Below are 21,390 nucleotides of genomic sequence, written 5' to 3'. Positions count from 1 at the left end.
GCTCCAAAGTAATAGTCTTTCTAGAAAAAATGTCATTGTACAAGAATTTTAGGAAGCTCTTTTTGACAAAATAAGGGTAAAATGAGTTAGCTATAGTAGTTAAAAGCACTGCTGTTATGTTTATTTTTTAACCAGCTGAAGAAGAGTGTGTTTCCAAAATGTCCAGAACCTTATTAACAACATAAATCTTCCTTTTTATCATTTATTTGTATGCTGCCATTCAACTGACTAAATATTTTTCTGTTTGTGTGTTCACCCTTTCCATAAATCGTGACCTAAATTGAAGTATTTTGAAATGGTTTAGTGCAAGATTGGCAATTTTCAGTCACACTCATTTACATGTGAGCACAAGAGGGACATCCAGCAGGGAGAGACACACACACCGGTTTTCATTGACAAAATTGTTTTTTTTTCAATTCCTCTTGTCTAACAGGAATGTTTTGTTTGTGGACAGACTGTTACACAAGAGGAAAAGACCGCCTCCTCCTACGAAGCATTTCGTTGATCCGATCACGAATTCTTTTCCAGTCGTACGCAGCAAGGGTTGAGAATCTCCGATTCACCATCGTACTAATGGTTTCCCGGAGATTGCAAGGCAAGGCACTTTTGCCTCTGGACCCATCGAAATTTACAGACGTGGTCCACCCCCAGTAAATTTCAAAAGTCACAAGATTTCGAAACACGAGGGCGGCGTAGCGGTCGGCTCTTGCTTTCCCGTCTATGCCGATGCACTGCAAGTACAACCCCCCCTCCATCTCCTGGGTGATGGGTAGCAGTTGGACATCTGGGAGAATTATTCGTCCCACTGGCATCTTTTAATTCCGCTGTGCTTCCTGGGGGGAGATAGCCGGCGGGGACAGCATCAACAGATTCCTGCGCGGTGGTGAACTGAGAGGCCGGGATGGAGTGTCCTGAGGCGGTTTGTGCTCTGCGGGGGGCAGAGCTTCCACCAGGCATTGCAGCCTGTGCGGCGGGGAGAGGCACTTTTCGGGAGACAGCTGCTCAACTGTTTGACTGCTGGAACTCTAGCCTCCCAATCCTCCCCAGTAATGCATCGTAATGCTCCCGCTGCTGCCGAAATGTCTCCATACAGGTGCTGCTTCTACAGGTTGGCACCCTGGCCAGTGGCCGAGAGCAGAGACCCACGGCCTGTGGCAAAATAACATAATTCATGTAAGAAATAAAGTCACACAGTAGTATTCATCAGTCGCGGAACAGAAGTCAAAATAAACTTTTCTTTTTTTCCGTCTTACCGCTTTCTTTTTTACTGTCCTGGTGGTAGATCGTTTCGCCCGTGCGGTGTTTTCTTGAAGAAAAGGCTACGAAGAAATAATTATAATTGAATTTAAAATTCAAAACGGCAATAATACCTTGTAATATGCGCTGTAATCGCGTATTTCAGATGAAGTCTGCTGTATTTGCTTACCCTTCGCTCTTTGGAAGCTGGGGCGGCAGAAGCACCCCGTCTCTTCCCGTAAAACGCCTTGGTCTCCATACTGTACTATGGTCGCTGTAGTGCAGGTTCGCAGTTTTTTTTTTGTGATGGGAGCTCACCCAATCCCTTGGTGTCTTTTATGCGTCACACATACTGTATTTCAGCGCCATATATTTCATGGATATTATGGAATATAATGGATGGATAACTTAGTTATCTTTTTAGTTCACAGGTTTGCATGCATAATTTAATTTTGAATGCCACTGAGACATCAGGTACTACTGTTGTATTTATGAAAAAGAAACAAAACAAAAAACATACTAACAACTGTGCCATCTTACTCCTTAGTTAATACATTTTGTTATTCATAAACAGTTAACGTTGTTAGCAAAATATTTTGAATTATATTTAACCCTATTTTTTCTTTAGTTTTGTATTTAACTTATTATATGATAGTCAGACTTAATGTATATTTGAACAATGAAAATATATTTTTACAAGATTTTACATTAAGCACTTAAAATTAATATGGTTAATAATAGTAAACTGTAACATGCTGTAACAAGATCGGTTAAACTGCGAAGAAAATGCTTTCAGAGAAAATGTTTCAGGTGTGAAGAACATAGATCAATGCAATTTCAACCAAACCTGTTCCCACACACCCAGCCCCCACTACCATTAGAATATACACAAACATTTTAGCGTTTCATTCTGAGCAGAAGACCCTCACACCTGAAGAGTGCTGGCTGTGACGAATTAAACCGGTTTTACAGGTTTCAATCACAGACCATGTGACATGGGACTCAGTAAACTACAGTAACACTGTATTTGATAACGGTTTTAAAACGCTATAAAATAATGTGACTTGGCACAGAACAAGTCACATCAAGTCAATTTAAACACAAGCTGTCTTTAGCCCTCTAAGCTGGTTCATACAGAAATGTAGAGATCCAGGCTCAGAACACACAGCTTCATTAGCGAATACATATACAGGACAACTAGAGAAGACGTTTTACAGAGGATGGATTTTTAGAAACATCCCATCAGACATCCCATCATATTCACAACGTGAAATCTAGAAAATAATATTACGTAACCAAAATCCGCAATATGGAAACAGAACCTGTGTAATTGTTGATAGATGATGTACTCGTAACATTTTTTCAAGACGAACTACAACATTTAAAAAATGACTTGTATGTACTTGATATCTCTAATCAATCCACGGGTCCCAGCACAAAACGAAAGTAAAACGCATACCGTTTCGCGCTTCTTATTAGTTGCTCAAAAGTAATTTGACCGTATGAAATGCATAATATAAACCTAGAAACATATACGTGAGCAGTACTTAAGCACTGTAGTATCGGTGTTAAGACATACCTCTCAAATACTGTAAATCAAGTTAAAAATATCTCAAGACCGATTCTGGTCGTAATGAAACCATGCAAGGGAGTTTTTATGTCCGTTGCAGTTCTTTTGCAACATGAATATAATTATATCGTTATTAATTTCTTGAGATACGCGATTCCATATTATATTCCCTTTTAATCAAATTCTAAAAGTATGCTTGTTGACTCTGGTATCACGTTAGTTAAAGACTTCGAAGCTTACAATGTTTAGGGAGAAATGGAATACTGGTGTGTATTTTTTTCTTTAAAGTACCGAGACCAGCCATATACTGTATGTTTATGTTAAGATTTCCCTTCAGTGGTAAAATTAGATATGAATATTCAATACTTAAACGGGCACAGTTAAGACATTAAATATACATATACATATTGTATACAGTACAGTTTGCATACGGTAATATGTTTATGTTACGCGATTAAAAAATAAATAAAACTGGAAGGTCCAGCACCACCATTATGTTTATATGGTTGTTTTTGTTGGTTAGTTGTTATTATGGTTATTAATAATACGATCTATAGTTGAAATCTGAGCCTAAATAAAAAGAAAAAGCAAGTGATTAGGTTTATGAGCAATCTAATTACTTATTCGTTTAAAACGCTTTATAAAATAAAGTTTATTATTAATTTGCTGGACAGAGCGGTGAACATTATTATGCATAAGACAAAGATAACGATCCTGATCAGCTTAGAAATCTGTGTATGGTGTAAGGTTTTTACTTCTTAAACTTTTAAAATACACGTTTTGAATAGAAAGAAATCCTCTTCCTGGCACAGTGTGTATAGCAAACCAGCACGTCTTTTTTCTCCAATCAGAGGGGTGTCAGATAGTGTCAGCCAATCACAATTCTGCGTTGGGTAGCAACGGGTGACTGTTCTCAGGCGGAAGATATAAACAGCTTAATGTTCGTGTTAAATAATTTTTTTTAATTCAATTAAACGGGTACAGTTAAGACATTAAATATACATATACATACTGTATACAGTACAGTTTGCATACGGTAATATGTTTATGTTACGCGATTAAAAAATAAATAAATAAAAATGAAAAGTCCAGCACCAGCTGGATTCGAACACACAACCTGCCAGTTGGTAGTCACGTCCTAGACCAGTAGGCTACAAGACAGCTCGCATGATCTGGCAGGCGAAACAGCCCTACACAGCCCTGCCGCAGTACACGGATATAATCATACCGTTATTAAATTCTTTAGATACGCGATTCCATATTATATTCCCTTTTAATCAAATTCTAAAAGTATGCTTGTTGACTCCGGTATCACGTTAGTTAAAGACTTCGAAGCTTACAATGTTTAGGGAGAAATGGAATACCGGTGTGTATTTTTCCTTGTGATATTTTAAGCTCTAGTTGAATGATAGGTGTCGCATTTTAAATCATTTTCGTAGCTAGAAATTATGAAACGCCCTGTTAAAAGCAAGGAAGTTTTTATGCCCGTTGAAGTAAAACAAAATGCCTGACAAAGTATGGCTTGGACAGATTCCAAGTGCTTGTACAAATGTGCTAAAGAAATTATACTTTGCGTATACAGCTTGTCCAAAGTCATCCATTATTAATACTATTAGTAATATCTTCAGTAAAGGCTTTGATGCATAAATATTTCTGATAAAGGTAGGTTGTGTACTTTTGTCCAACTGAGCAATCTTGCTTTCATAAAATATACCAACATTTTAATGACTGATGATTAACATGCTGTAATACACAGTTCAAAATTAAAGACTCAAATGCTGTACATGAGAGGTTAAGCTCCCCCTGGCGGTTTTACAAGGCGACGCCGGATAGTTAGTCACGTGACACACGTGAAATGCGTGATACCGCATGATACCGTGACACGTCCACCGGGGTATGCCGCGAAATACCTCACCCATTTTGAATGGCTGGATCTGTATCTTTTACTTAAATGATATGGTTCTCGCATTTCTTGGTTACAAACAGTAAATGACACCCAATGTGCATGTTTATTTTCATTCTACTATCCTTTAGATTGCTGTAGCAGCTATAGTACTTAAGATATCCTTTTGCTCAGCACAAGTTAATGCTTCTTTTGTCTTGCACAATGCAATCAAACCAATGGTAACTCAACCCATAGAGAATAAAGTTACCTCTTACCTCTACCTACCTCTTATATTACATCTAGGCAATATTTTCTAAGCATTGATAGCTCACAATTACATTTATACACAAAATGTGATGGGTAATATTTAGAATTAGTTCTGTATCAGTTTCTTTTTCATGCATTAATGATAACATAAAATTAACTCTATTACTCAATGGTTCTACAATGTTTTACTACTGTGTCATGCACTAATGTGCAATGCAGTGTACACTATTTCTTTAGATGATAAATTTTACATACAAGTGCTAATTCATTATGTTACTATATTTTGCATTCTATGCTCTTTCTAGTAAATTATAAAAACACATTGGGAAACACTTCTAGTATTTTTTTTGTTAGAAGTAATTGGTAATAAGAACATTTTTGTTTCAGTGTTAACTAGCTTGCATTAAAAATAACTTTGTTAGCCCCCAGCGATGGGTACTAAATGAAATGTCAGATTGTGTAGGACAAAGAGATACTTTGGTTCAATTACGTACTGTATATATACCATTTATAAAAATAGGTGATTTAGTAATGAACAGTAACATTACAGTCCTCCGCAGAAATGAAACACTTATTTTGCTTCAGTCATATACTGTTTTCAAATTACTTTATTTTTATAAGCAGATAAACAGCTGCATGCTTTAGTTCAGTTGAACTGTAACTTGTGCTTGTAAACTATTGCACAAACCTTTGTAGTGTTCAAAATTGTTATTTGCAATAGAAGAAAATGTGGTATAATTAGAAATAAAAGTATAAATATAAGGATAATGAAAAAAGGGGGAAACCAAAATGGAGTATTTAGCACAGTACTTGCCCTGTTATATATAGTATATCCATCCATCCATTTTCTAAGTGTTTAATCCAATTCAGGGTCATGGGGGAGCCAGAATCTATCCTGGCAAACTTCAGGCGCAAGGCATGGTACACCTTGGATGATACCCTAGTCCATCACAAGCAGATACAGACAAGCAATTTTCCTATAACCTACAGTAATTAACCTATCAGTGTGTCTTTATACTGTGAAAGGAAACTGGAGGACCTGGTGAAAAGCCACATAAACATGTGGAGAACATGGAGACTCCACACAGATTGTACAGAAGTCCAGAATTCATCCCAGGGCCCCAATGCTGCAAGGCAGCAAAGCTAACCACTGTGTCACTGTGCCACCTTTTACATACATATATAATGTATATTTATGTATAAAATGTAAAAAATATTTTTTTTCACTCCAATAGAAAACTGGAAATGTGTATTTCAATGTGGACAATAAATAAGTTTTCAGAAAACCAAACTTTAAACAGGTTAAGCTTAATATGATGCATGCAGTATTCAACTAAATTTGTGAACTGTGGAACTTAATGCTCCATTTATAACTGCAATATGCTCTACTACAAATAAATTGGAAGTGTCTAGGAATGTTATTAAATTACTGATAAAATGCAATTCATGGAAAATAAAAATAGATGTATTTGCTGAATTTGATTGCTTTTTTACTGTTATTGTTTTTTTTTTTCGGTTTCAGTGCATCTTATTTGCCATGGAAAAGCAAGATGTGCATATAATATTATAGAATTTTTATTTATATATAGCCTTAAATAAGGAACTTTTCAGAGCAGACTAAGTGATGTTTTCAAAAAGAATGTGCCTTAAACAAAATAAACTGTGAAACTTACACAATTCAATATTACAGAAGTGCAGTGTGCATTTTAGTTTAGTTTTAGTTAATATAGGTTCTGGCTTCCCTGTCACCTGGTTTTGGGTAAGGCTGTTAAAAATAGATTGATGGATTAATGCATAACTTGATGAAATGAATTAAAGAAGCAAAATATCATCCTGGAAGACCTCAGGATTGTCAGTAACCCAGGTAGCAGAATTTAAACAAAATAGATTTACAGTAGCTACTTTAAGTTATGCTAAAGTTTTATATCTCTATTACCCATCTAAGTGGGTAAGTTCTCAAAAGCAGCAAGAGGTAAATGTAAATGTTTAAATTTAAATGTTTATGTTTACATAAACATGTAAATTACATTACATTACAGTAAATGTAAATGTTTACAAAAAAGTACATGTTTTTCCATGTGTAACGAATACACCCCTGTGTGTAACAGGGATCTCAGCCGCCACCTTTAGCTCAGCCAGCAAGTTCTGTGTTGCGTGATGCCAGGGACCCGGGTTTGTGTCCAGACAGTGAGGGATGAACTGGCAAGCCAAGAGTGGCACGGAAACCCCAAGAACTTGTAACGCTGCTCTGTAGAGGTGAAAAGGATCCGATGCAGATGCAGGAGTCGTTGGGAGGTAAGTAAGCGAACAGAGCAAAACCAGGAGCTGAGTCGTAGTCCGAAGGCGTAAGGTAGGTCGAGATCCGGTAAAGGCACTGGTGGCGAACAATCCAAAATGGGAGACAGAATCGTGGTTGAAAAGAGAGCTGCAGGGTCAAATCCAAAATAGGCACAGATAGCAAACAATCCAAGGGGCGAGACGAGATCTGAAGTCCGAAGGCAAAAGGTGTAGACAGAATTCCAGGAAGGCAAAAGGGTAAGAAACGCTAGGCAGAGCAACAAGAAGTGAACTCAATACCGAGCAACGGGAAGTAGGTTAGAATAGTATAAATAACCCGGCGTGCTGCACAGTAGAGCAATTGCAGGTGTGTTAACTCGTGCGGCGGCGCTTGTTAATAGTAACCCGCTGCTGGTACTGATTAGCTCGCTTACGCGTTGATCTCTGCTGGCTGGTGGTCGTGACAGTACCCCCCCCTTCACAGGTGGCTCCCGACGCCCGAGACGGCCGATCAGGATAGTCCCTGTGAAAGTCGCTGATTAGTGTAGGGTCCAAAATATCCTTCTCCGGAACCCAAGATCTCTCCTCGGGGCCAAAACCCTCCCAGTTGACTAGATACTGAAGGGTACCGCGGTTCCATCTGGAGTCAATGATCTTGTGGACCGTATAAGCCGGGCGCCCCTGAATGCGACGAGGAGGTGGCGGGCTACGTTGGGGAGCCGCAAGGGGTGAGCGGTAAAAGGGTTTCAGGAGGGAGACATGGAATGAGGGGTGGATTCTGAGGGTAGGGGGGAGAGCAAGGCGGAAGGTAACCGGGGTGATCCGGGAGAGAATCCGGAAGGGGCTGATATACCTGGGCCCAAGCTTTTTGGAAGGCTGATGTAGAGGTAGGTTCCGTGTAGATAACCAAACAAACTGTCCTTTCCGAAAATGAGGGGCTGGTCTGCGGTGTCGGTTGGCGAATTTGGCGTGTCACTGGGTTAACTTAATAAGAGCTGTCCTCGCCATTCTCCAGGTCCTTCGCAGTTTGGAAATATATTGTTGCACTGACGGCACTGCCGTGTCTGGAGGTGTGACAGGGATGAGAGTGGGCTGATAACCTAATGAACAGAGGAAGGGAGAGAGACCTGTGGAGGAGGAGGTAAGAGAATTGTGGGCATATTCTGCCCAGGGAAGTAGTGATGACTAATCATCCTGTGAGCTGGAGGTGAAGGCTCTCAAAAAGGTCAGGAGGCTTTGGTTGGTCCTTTCCACCTGACCATTGGCCTCAGGATGATAACTAGAAGTCAAAGATACATGGGTCCCTAGAGCTTGACAGAAAGCCTTCCAAAAGGCAGAGACAAATTGAGGTCCCCTGTCCAAGACAACATCGTCGGGCAAACCATGTATCCTAAAGACCTGTTGCACAAACAAAGACGCCATTTCCTTGGCTGTGGGCAATGCTGGGAGGGGGACAAAATGGGCTGCTTTGGAAAAACGATCGGAGACCACCATGATTACCGTATGACCCTGACTGTTAGGAAGGTCCGTAATGAAGTCAACAGCTATGTGGGACCAAGGGCGGTGTGGGATTGGAAGGGAGTGAAGGAGGCCAGCCTTCCTAGAGCGCGGAGTCTTGCTCCTGGCACAGACCGGGCAAGCCCGGACGTACTCTGCCGCATCAGATCGCATGGAAGGCCACCAAAAGTCCCTGGTGAGGAGGTCCAGAGTGCGTCTGCATCCAGGGTGGCCGGCAAACCGGGAATCATGCCCCCACTGCAAGACAGCAGAACGCAAGTTGTTTGGGACAAAAAGCTTATCCGGGGGGCAGCACAGAGGAACTGTAGTTCCGTTGAGGGCACGCCTGACCTGATCTTCAATGGAGCAATGAATCACTGCCACAATTCTGTTGGAAGAGATGATTGGTTCAGGCGTATAGACCAGGTCTGGGGGGTCATGGAGCCGAGAGAGTGCATCAGCCCTCCCATTCATGGAGCCAGGAGTGTAGGCGATAACAAAATTGAAACGAGAGAAGAAAAGTGACCAAAGGGGCCTGACAGGACTTGAGGCGCTTGGCAGATTGAATATAGGACAGTTTCTTATGGTCCATGATAATGACAAAGGGGTGATGAGCCCCCTCCAGCCAGTGTCTCCATTCCTGGAGGGCCAGCTTGATAGCTAGGAGTTCACAATTGCCCACATCGTAGTTAACCTCGGCAGGAGAGAGCTTCTTGGAAAAGAAGGCACATGGATGAGGAAGGCGATCCTCTTCGAGGCGCTGGGAGAGGACTGCACCAACCCAATGGGCAGAGGCGTCAACTTCAACAATGAAAGGCCGGGAGGGATCCGGATGCCGTAGGAGAGGAGCGGAGCTGAAGAGTTGTTTCAAGCGCAGGAATGCCTGGTTAGCCTCCGGATTCCATTTACCCCGGCTAGGTCGGTTGCGGGTCAGAGCCGTGATGGGTGCCACAACGGAGCTAATGTTCCGGATGATTGCCTGTAGAAGTTGGCAAAACCTAGAAAGCGTTGGATTTGCTTTAAATTGCGAGGCACAGGCCAATCATTGATAGCTGCGACCTTAGCTGAGTCCATTTCGACTCCAAGGGGAGAAATAATGTAGCCCAGAAACTGAATCTTAGAAGCATGAAAAATGCATTTCTCAAGCTTGGCATAGAGCTGGTTGTCGATGAGTCTGGACAAGACCTCCTGGACGTGATGGACATGTTCCTGAGGGTCGGCGAAAAAAATGAGGATGTCGTCTAAGTATACCAAAACAAATTTTCCAATAATGTCCCTAAAGATGTCATTTATGAAGGATTGGAAGACCGCCGGGGCATTAGCGAGTCCAAAAGGCATAACCTGATATTCATAGTGGCCGTGCGTGGTCATAAAGGCCGTCTTCCACTCATCCCCTTCACGGATCCTGATTAAATTATAAGCGTAGATCTAGTTTTGAGAAGATGGACGCTCCACGTAGGGACTCCAGAGCGGCTGGGATTAAAGGCAAGGGGTAGGGATGTTTGACTGTAATGGAGTTCAGCCCTCTGTAGTCAATACACGGCCTCAAGGAGCCGTCCTTCTTCCCTATGAAGAAAAACCCAGCACAGGCTGGGGACGAGGAGGGACGAATAAAACCAGAATTCAGGGCCTTCTTGATATAATCCTGCAGGGCTTCATTCTCTGCGTGAGTGAGAGGGTAGATCCGTCCTTTGGGTGGGAGTGTTCCTGGAAGCAAATCTATTACACAGTCGCAGGTGCGGTGAGGGGGAAGCGATAGAGCTTTCTGTTTGTCAAAGGCTTGTTTCAGATGTGCATATTGGGGGGGAATAATAGAGTGCTCTTCCAAGGGGTTTACTGCAGCAGCAACCTTGAGTGGAGGACGACAACAGTTGTCACGACAGGCATGGCTCCAAGCAATGATCTAATTCTTGGCCCAGGAGATGTGGGGATCATGCTTCTTGAGCCAGGGAAGGCCCAGAATCACAGGGAAAGCAGGGGAATCCAGGGGAAGGAGTGAAATGTCCTCCACGTGAGTGGCACCAACAGTAAGGGAATGGTCTGCCAGGAAAATGCATCCAGGAGCGATCGGTGACCCATCCAAAGTTTGAATGCAGATAGGGGGTGAAAGCGGAGCAAGAGGAATATTCACTTCTTAGCAAAAGAGGCATCCACAAAGTTCCCTGCTGCCCCTGAATCCACCAAAAACCAAAAGGGGAAGGTGCGTGTCCATCCAAGAAATCTAAGCTGGGAATAAAGGCCCTGAAGAGGATTGTGAAAAAACAGCACTACAGTAGGCAGTGGGGGAGCTCGAGGTGGATGTGGGGGTCTCGAAGGACATGTAGCGAGCAGGTGACCCGACACAGAGCAGTACAGACACAGCCCCTCCTGACAGCGCCTTTCCTTTTCCTCCAAGGACAGGGGTGCATGTGGCAGGGTGGGCACCAAGAGGGGACGACCCATGGGGCGCACAGGTCTGCTTCTTGGGTGTCTCTCCGCTCTCCAAAGCCGAATGCCGGTGTCCAATTCAGCCACCTGAGCGATAGCCGCCTCTAGAGACCAGGTGGGTAAAGGCATGAGCACCAGGTGGTCCTTTAGATCCTCCGAGAGACCCTTTGAGAAGAGGCAAACGAAAGCTTCAGGATTCCAGGCAGACTCCGTGGCGAGGGCTTGGAATTCAGCCACATAATCTTGCAGTGGTCTGTCGCCCTGGAGAAGAGAGGAAAGCCAAAGGCAAGTCAAATCCGGGTTGCTTTAAGAAAAACACGCCTGGAGACGGTCAGCAAAAAGCTGAAAGTCAGAGAACAGCTGATCTCCTCTAGCAAGCAATACTGCTGCCCAATCCAATGCTTTGCCTGTGAGCAAGGAAAGGGCGAATCCGATCTGCTCCCGAGAAGTAGAAAAATGCTCAGGCAGCAGCTGAAAAGCCAGGGAACACTGAGCAATGAAGCCCCTGCAGCCTGCAGGATTGCCATCATACTTCTCCAGGAGGACAAATGGTAAGGTTGAGGGAGTGGTGGGCGGGAATTGGTGCGGGAGCCGGCGAAACAGGGGAAGAAAAAAGCCAGGCTCGGTATTCTGTAACGCTGCTCTGTAGAGGTGAAAAGGATCCGATGCAGATGCAGGAGTCATTGGGAGGTAAATAAGCGAACAGAGCAAAACCAGGAGCTGAGTCGTAGTCCGAAGGCATAAGGTAGGTCGAGATCCGGTAAAGGCACTGGTGGCGAACAATCCAAAATGTGAGACAGAATCGTGGTCGAAAAGAGAGCTGCAGGGTCAAATCCAAAATAGGCACAGATAGCAAACAATCCAAGGGGCGAGACGAGATCCGAAGTCCGAAGGCAAAAGGTGTAGACAGAATTCCAGGAAGGCAAAAGGGTAAGAAACGCTAGGCAGAGCAACAAGAAGTGAACTCAATACCGAGCAACGGGAAGTAGGTTAGAATAGTATAAATAACCCGGCGCGCCGCACGGTAGAGCAATTGCAGGTGTGTTAACTCGTGCGGCGGCGCTTGTTAATAGTAACCCACTGCGGGTACTGATTAGCTTGCTTACCCGTTGATCTCTGCTGGCTGGTGGTCGTGACAGAACTGTTACACATGCTGAAAGAGACACAACACTTTGGCTGTGGAGCCTTCCTCAGGTGTCAGAGATAACTTTCTATTGCTGTGGGCTTATTTGCAGGGAAGAGACGCATTTCTCTCTCAGATAGGCTAGAAACCACAATAAGAATTCAGAAATGTAATAAAAGTCAGTATTTTTCTCAATGCTTCCATGATTCAAGAGTCAGATCAGGCCTTGTAAATATTTATTGTCAGCCTGCAACTCTGCACCTCCAGCCCTGCCCATGAGTAACTGCCATGAGGTTTTATTTCCCCTACTTCATTATTCAGTGGCCACCCCTCTGTCAATATATTACAGCATTCGCACAATATCTGTATGCCTCCTGCCTGAGATTAGAAAGGGCATTATAATACATGAATTAAATCAGCCAACAATGAATACCGATGCCTGAGTCTTATGAAATTTAATGCAGGCATTCTTTTTTTATATTTAATGCTATCACTTCTATAATTGGAAATACATCATGTTGCTTCTATTGGCCGGTCACCTCTTTTTTATTAGTACTCTTTTTCCAGTTTCTTCACATTGCAGGTTCTGTAATATTCAGTGTTATGATGCCCTAAAACCAAAACCGCACAGTATTATGCATTTATCCATCTGTGGCACCCTAAGGCTCCTTCCTCCCTTTATTTCCCTTGGTATTTGTAATACAACCTACTGACGAACAAGGACTTTTTGGATTATTGTTTTTAATTATGTGTTTTATTTTAAATAAATCCAGGTCGACTAAAACGCTGCCTTAAGAGATAGGCGCTATGAAAATGTAATCTGTTGTTCTTGTTTGGATGTCAAATCGATTATTTAGCTCACATAATTATATTTTGGCACTGAATGATGAGATGATAAAGTCAGGAGTACAGTTTATATGCCTATATTACAATGTGTCTGCAGTTTGTCAAAAAGCGGAACTCTCGGGAGGCCCTAACTTCTTCTTTTGCCTGTGTGACTGACATTAAGGCCACTAAATGTCACAAGCAGTGCAAAATAAAATCCTCTTACTAATGAATGGCACCAAATTCTGACCTGTCTAACCCAATTCCCAGTTAACAGTCTCCCCAGAGCTCCTTTTTCTCCATTTTTCCTTCAGGCTAGTCTCATAATCCCAGTTTTCCATGGCATGTTGGCATAGAATAGTCTAGATTCTGCACACCAGAGACTGTAGTCTCTTACACCATTATCGGCTCAGGTGTAGCCTTGTCAAACAGTGCCTTGGGATCCTTAGTAATGATTAAAGAAGTTAGACAAATGTATTTTATATTTTAAATGGTTAAATGCATTCTAAGGTACTGGAAGTGCTTGAAAACAGTTCATATTTCTGTATTACGTACAGTATAATAATATGTATTTGCTCTATAAAGAATGTTTATTTAACCTTCTTTCAGCATGAATTTAAAAGACCATGAAATCACAATCCAAATTGTAAGTAAACACTGATATATAATTTTAAATATAATTTTCGTTTTCTGTGCTCAGACCAAAATATTACAAAACATTAAGTACTAAAGATGTAATCTAAATATATAGTATAATTTTACTTTCCTCCTATTCTGAAAATATGATACAGTACAGTATGTATCAAAAGAGGTGAAGGTATTTTAATTGGTAATTGTTCATTCTGAGCCCTATACCAAGCATGGAAGTTTCATAAATTAAAGATAGTTTAACTGCCACTGCAATCAGCCAGCATAGAAGAAATTTATAATTACTTTGTATCAGCTCAATAGCAATATGCAATCTATTAGCTTGAATGGTATTTGGGTAAGTGAAATGCTTAGATTCCTACCTCAATTTCTTACATTTTACTCATGTCAGAAACCAGTGCATTCCTCTGTGCTATTTTATCTGTGTTATGCTACAGTTTTTGCCTTTGCATGAAAATCTCTCTTTTGTGCCAGGACTTTGATATTCTGTGGCTTGCCAGGCATCAGCTTGTGATGAGATTCCAACATGCAGCCCACTCTCCAATCTAGTCATGACTATCCACTGAGAATCGGGCATTAATTAAATTTCCTGCAATCAGCTTAAGTCTCTCATTTCAGAAAACATCTGTCCCACTGTCTCCCCCCGTTAATTCATTATTTTCTCTTGGACTGGATGGGAACTGTCTCCGCTCCTGTTGCAAGTTAAGACACAAACACATCTCCCAGCTGAGGGGGAGGAGTTAGGCTCTCTGACTGACTCTCAAAAAGGCAACTGCAGGAACCTCTACCTTCAGTTTTATTCAAGGCAAGAATACAGACAAAGACAAGTGCTGCTTCTGAGGAAAAGAAGAGAAGGTTTTTAAATGGATTTGTACAGAACAATCTTGTTGAAACCTTGAAAAAATGATCTGCCACAAGTGGTAAGGATAAACAAAAACTGCCTAGCATGTTTTTCTGATGCATCAAATAGATTAGTGTACTGTTTTATTTGTACTTGTTATTTTTATGTTTTCTTGTAATTGCAAATATTTTATTTTTTATTCTCTGGCAAACTATTACAAAGTATGAGACACATCATCTTTGTGAAGTGCTGTTTTTCTTTTGCTCGTTAAAGGGAATCAAAAAAGCTACTCTGTTACTACAGTGGGAGCACAGTACAGAAGGATGGGGGAGGCATTATACTGCTAGACTGTCCTTATGGGAAATCCATTTTTTACATAGTTTGAAATTATACAAAACTGCTTTTTCAATTTTTGATGATTTTCAAGAACCTTATGGTTAATATCATTCATCTTTCTTGCTTGGTTGGTCTGTAGACGAACTATGGCAGCTGCACATGACTTCTCTGACCCTATAACTCCTGAATCCATTACAAGCGTGGTAAAACAAATGACACAGATCCCAGAACTTAAGCACGTTCGGACTGTCAAGGAGATCACGGTATCTTTTGTGAAGAATACCAAGTTACATGGGCTTAAATATGTCTTTGCTCGGGACAGCTCCAAACCACGTAGGTTGCTGTGGCTCTTAGCTTTCTTTGCCTGTGTTGGATTGCTGTCCACATGGTCTTGGAACCGCATTTACTATCTACTGTCCTATCCTGCAGTAACCAAAATCCATATGCTGTGGGCCCAGAATCTCTCTTTCCCAGCTGTGACCCTCTGCAATCATAACCTTTTCCGCATGTCAAGTCTGACCAAGATGGACCTCTACTATAGTGGGTATTGGCTGGATCTCTTGCACTACAACCACTCGGTCAATGAAAAGAGCTTGCAGGTGTTGAGGGAGGATCGGAGGAAAATGGTCCTCAACTTGGTAGACTTCAGCCAGTATGCCCCTCCACCTCATTTCCAGGTCAACACAACAGAAATGATCAGCAGGTTGGGACACCAGATAGAAGACATGTTGTTGGAATGCAAGTTCCAAGGAGAAAACTGCACCTTTAAGAACTTCACTCCTGTACGTACATTAATAGACACTTTCTGTGTATTGCTGTCTCTTGTGTGTGTTTATACTTACAATTAGATTAGATAAATAGAAAAAGTAGAGATAAATAGACAAAGTAACAGATAAATAGAGGGATGGGATGCTGATGATCCCTAATAATGGTGAAATAGCTGTCAAAAGATACAAGAGAGTTCCATATCCTGTCGCATTATAATTAATATTCATACCCATAATTCATTACAAGAGCTGTTCTTACTGTATATCCCACCCTGACTGACAAATCTGTCTTCTTATAAATGGATCCATTAAGAAGAACAGTTTTGACAGCTTATCTTTATTTTCTCCCACTATATAATATTATAAGGCAAATTTAAATGAATGTAATTTCACAAATAAGATTCATATTGTTTAAGAAAATACAATCAGTTTTCTTCAAATTAGATGTTTCTAATTACAGGTATATCACGTCTCATACAGTACGTAGTGAAAAAAATGTTAAACCGCAAAGCACTTCTTGATGTTGGAAACTTGATGTGAGTGTGGAAAGTTAATTAGTGTTTTAGCTTGAAGTATCTTGATTATTTCCAAACAAAGCTCCTTATTCAATATAAATTTTGACAAAAATATATACAGTGGACATGGTGATTGAAAAGAGGCAATTCGTGGAATAATGAAATAACTTTAAATGTGTTTATTATGCTCTTTTATTTTCTACTATTTCAATAAATGTGATCATATCTGAATACCTTACAGGCTGGCAATATCTAGATTTACATAGTTCAGAATTGTAGATGTTTAAATCACTCATTTAAATTAACTACAGTATAAATATGTATTATGATGCAAATTTTAATTTACACTTAATACACCACATGTTAAATTACTTAAATTAAATGAAAAATAAATGAGGGTGGAATGGTGGTGGAATGGTGGTGTAGTATCTCACAGTACTGGGGGCTTGGTTTGATTCTAAACCATGCACTAACTGCATGGAGTTTGTACGTTCTTCCTGTATTTGTGTTGGTTTTCACCAAGTGTTCCAGTTTCCTCCCAGGGTCCAAAGATGTACTGGTAGGCTTCTGGGAAAATTTCCCCTGGCATGAGTGTCTGCACGTACTGTATGTGTGACTGTATGCATGTTTGTCTATGTCCATGTATGCCTTGTAAAGAACTGGAGTCCCACCCAGGGTCTTGCCAGGATAGCTTCTCCAAGACCCTGAATTGAATGAAACTGTTAGGAAATGGATACATGCATAAAGTACAGTAAATGATTATTCTTGACATACTGTACTGTACTGTACTTCTTGTGCCTCATTTGACCATTAATCATGTGTTAATCATAAACAGACACTTATTAAATTTTTTTATCCAAGTATAAATATCTTAGATGTGTGAAGAAAAATATTTAAACGTTTTTAAAAATCCAGTATGTGTCATTTCTCCTTCTTTTCTAATTAGTTTAGATCTCATATACTATACAGCATTTCCAAAATATGCATGAACACATGCAGGCCTGAATAATGCTGCCACCTCCTTTATTTATTTCCATACTGTTCATTCATGATATACATACTGAGAGACCTAGCAACAGTACAGGTGCTTGTAATAAAACAGGTCAGAATTAACATTTTAGGAGACTGACTGTCTTATTGCTGATTGTTTTGCCTAATTGTGGTCATTTTGTCAAAACTCCTGTAGAGGGTTATAATTTCATTTCCACACATGGGTTTGTAACAAATTGAATCAGATAACATATTCATATTTTATAATTTGGTTTCTAGGAACCTTACATTATGGATTGGCTGTATTTATAATAACTAAAAAAGAAAGGAATCTCCTCAGCCTATCTGTCTCTTTTGGTAATTCACCAGGAAAATCAACATCCAAGAATTAAATACTCTGTGAGTGTTGAGGTAGATTTGGCTTAAGCTGCTTGGTTATTGGTGTCATAGCACCAGGACACTTGAACCCCATTCAGACTGAGTGAACCAAGGGCTAGCCGCAAGACTGAGACGGGGTGGAGGAGGAATGCTTGAGATGAATGTAAAGTAAGGTGTTTGTGTTCAATATATAAAACTAATTTTGTAATAATAGTGATTAGGTAGAGCTGTGTGTGTTTGACTTCTAGTTGTTATCCTTCCTGAACTTCAGTTAATAACTCCCATTAAATAAATTGATCTTTTATAGCTCTTTCTATAAGAAGACAGCATATCAGCTTCAACAACATGGCTGGGTAGCTTGTTTCATGCTCCCACAGCCTAGAGTACTGTGTCTGCCCACAATCTGTTTTTGGCTGTAACTGCATGTCTACATAGTTTTGCCTTTTGTCCTCTGGTTCATATGTCACTTTTGGTTCAGAGGTCCAAAACACTGACTTTGTGAATGCCTTTGAGAATTTTGACTGCTTGGTTCAGGTCTCTTGTAGTCATCTTTGACCAAGACTTTAAAATGCTCAGATCTTGTATCCTGTCAGTGTAGGGCATCCCTTTAAGCACAGGAATGTACTGTATCTACAGTAGTTGCTTTTACCTGGAATGATTCCAATGCAGCAATATCTTCTTTGTAAGTTGTCAAAATCTGTGAACACAATTTTATTATCCAATAAATACATGAAATATATTGCAAACACTGCAAACATACACTGTAAATACATTGCATTTTTTTCTCTCATCTTAATACATTTTTAAGTATAACATTATGGTTGGTACTTTGGCATAGAGTGTAATTCAAGTTTTAATTATTTCATTCATGTCAAGCATACTGTGTATTTGGTTAAAAAATATACTCTGCAACGCTGAAGTGCCTTGCAGTAAAGTGAACACCTTTTGGAGACCTATGCATTTCTGATACTCTCTGAACTGTTTAACCTTCATTCTAAATTAGTACAACACAGATCCCTGTATTTATCAATATTAAATGCTTTTAATTCTGTTAATCTTTACTTTGCAGTTGAAACATTTACACATATTTTCAAAAGCAAAAAATATGTTATCTTTGTCATGCTTGAGTGCCTGGTGCTCTGACATTTTACAGAGAAACATACATGTAATTTGTTGCAATTAAATGTGTCACTATTTTATTTTGAAGCTTGAATTGAGTAATTTACGTTAACATAACTATTTTGTTTCATTTGGAATTTTACACATGTTTGTGTATGTGTTTATCTACATATACTGTATATACAAATAATACCAAAATATATGTTTGCTTTTTGAAGACTTACAGAATTATTATAAACATTGCTGTAGGCTAAAATAAATACAAAAAATGTCAGTTTAAGTTATTGGTTTAATTTAATCATCTTTTGACATTGTTGGAGTGTCTTTCAATTGATTGCAGCAATTTAAAATACAGTATGTTATTGCGTGCCACAAAATGGTTTGATTGACTTCTACAACTAATTAAGCAATAATGTAGGCATGTAACTGTCACTGTTTTTTTTAAATAAAGACCTGAAGATGCAAAGCACTTCTAGGCATCATCTCATTACTGTGTTCCTGTTCGCCGTTGTTGACAGAATGGTGTACTCTGTATTGTACAGTACACATATTGTAAACAGCACACAGCAAACATAGATATGTAATAGATATTAATCCAAAATCTGAACTGTAGATATTTGATTAAAAGTCTTGGGTATCTACAATGAGTTCAGAAAATATTATAAAATATTTTCTATGATTTGCTATTAATACAATCTTCTGGTGCCACTGTTTCATTTACCCATACAATCATTCAATTTAAATAATTTGACGAACAGTTAATTTGAAAAGCCTCATGGCACAGGGAAATCAGCCATCTATCTGCAGGGAGTGCTACCTGAAGAAAAAATATCCCAAGAAGCTAATTATAATGCAGAGAATACTGCTGAAGAACTGACTGATTGCTATCATTACATTCCCATTACGATAATTCCAAATGATGAACTGTCAAGATTATTACTAAATGTCACACGATAAGCATCAAAAGCTTTCATTAATATCCACATGCAGCTCATAGCATTAACGATTTGAATATATTATCGTCATGTAACAGATTTAAGGTTAAAGTCAAATTTATTGGCTGGTTTGTTGTGTAAAATGTTCTGTCAAATGTTCTGACTTCAAACAAAAGCTGAAGTTTAGATTTTGATTTGTGGTTTCTTATTTTTTAAATAGCAAAACAATGGAATATGTAAAAACAATACTAATTATTATCTTTTAATATACGTAAACAGAGTTGAGACGCACAGTAGTAATATTTCTACTTATCCAGAGTATTCATTGCTGAATCAACTATAACAAAAACAGACTTTTTTATAATCTGTCAAATCGTGTTGTTTAGCAGAATATTAGAAGGAGATCCTATTTTATTTTCAAACTTTTGTCTCCTTAACTAAATCCTTTTTACACCCTTCCCTCTATGTCACGATATTAGTCCCCCCTCCTTAAGGGTGCTCCAGCCCTTTCACGTGAGACTTTATTATGTGCACCTGTTCCCCATTCCCAACCCACCTTAAAAGCCAGGCGCTGACGCTCATCCGGGCTCTGCACCTGATTCCCATATCGTGCGAGTCCGGGACCTGGAAGCGTCTGGTCCCGTTCCTGTTCCCCGTCCGCCGGTTCTGACCCGGCCTTCGTGGTTTTTAATTCTTGTTCTGATGGATCTTCTGGTTTTGGACTTACCCTTGTGTTTTGGATATTCCCAAAGGACTACTCTCTTGGATTGTTCGCCTCGGCCACACCTCCCCCGTGCACCAGCGCACCTTGGACATGCCCCCCTGTCTTCTGCCCCGTATTCCTGCATGACGTTTTCCTAGTGTTTCCCCACTCCGTCGGATTGTGTCGTCCGCATAGGGTCCGGAAAGAACTGTTCGTTACACTCTACCCTGACTCCTCTTTTGTAGCTGCCTCTCTGATTCATTCCTTGTAAGCTAGGAGGGTTGTGACAGTGTTGTTCTTTGGCCAAGTGTCAGATCTCAAGTGGGAGACACCTCAGCATGATCATGCACTATCTTTTAAGTCCAGTAATCACAGGTGATGGTTGGTTGTGATGTCATCAGCTGTAGCATCTTCACCCTGCTGGTTGCTCATTAGTTGGTCATCTTAGTTTGATTCATAGGTGAATTCCAAAAGGATACAGATGCATTCCTAAAGGCACGAATCAGAGCTAAAATGTGCCAGGATTATCATCCATTATCATCCGCAACAAAAATATTATTAGAAATCTTTCTAATTGTGCATAATTATAAGACGCACAATTCATTTTTGCTTTAGGATGAACATTGTTCAAAGACGTCCAGGGTGGCTTACAGTATTTGCATGATTATCAGTAAAACCATATAAACCTTACAGATCTCCTTTAAGTTTGCCTGTATTAGTGTGGATCTTGATTGTTGTATTTGAGGGTTTCTGGGGCAGGGAAATGTATGTAATGTTAGAATTGTTTTCTAGGGATGTATATATAATCAAATGCATTATAAATGCTCCAAAGTACTTAATGGAAGTTAAAAAATGTGTAAACAAATTTCATACAACAATGCTACCACCTAATTAACATTTGTATCCATACCTATCACCATTTGGAATAAGGTATTGACTAAAACCCCAGCTGTGTTTGAAATATATTTTCTAGAACTTTTTTTCCATTTTCTTTTTATATGACTCTTAATGCACTTGTTGTGCCTTTTTCTGTCTCTGAACTGCTTTTGTT

General features: G+C 40.1%; 2 protein-coding genes across 4 annotated transcripts in view; both read left to right on the top strand.

Moving 5' to 3' along the window:
• LOC102682177 (acid-sensing ion channel 1C-like) overlaps window positions 1–21,390 on the top strand; it is a 432,898-nt gene that overhangs the window by 344,428 nt on the left and 67,080 nt on the right. The window lies entirely within an intron of this gene.
• LOC138239343 (acid-sensing ion channel 1C-like) lies at window positions 14,694–20,306 on the top strand. Its single transcript, XM_069190804.1, has 2 exons — window positions 14,694–15,714; window positions 20,205–20,306. Exons 1-2 carry the CDS (start codon window positions 15,079–15,081, stop codon window positions 20,304–20,306), a joined length of 738 nt encoding a protein of 245 aa, XP_069046905.1. The 5' UTR covers window positions 14,694–15,078.

This window comes from Lepisosteus oculatus, chromosome 6, assembly GCF_040954835.1.
Source record: "Lepisosteus oculatus isolate fLepOcu1 chromosome 6, fLepOcu1.hap2, whole genome shotgun sequence".
Taxonomy (NCBI): Eukaryota; Metazoa; Chordata; class Actinopteri; order Semionotiformes; family Lepisosteidae; genus Lepisosteus; species Lepisosteus oculatus.
This window is presented reverse-complemented; position numbering and strand designations above follow the sequence as displayed.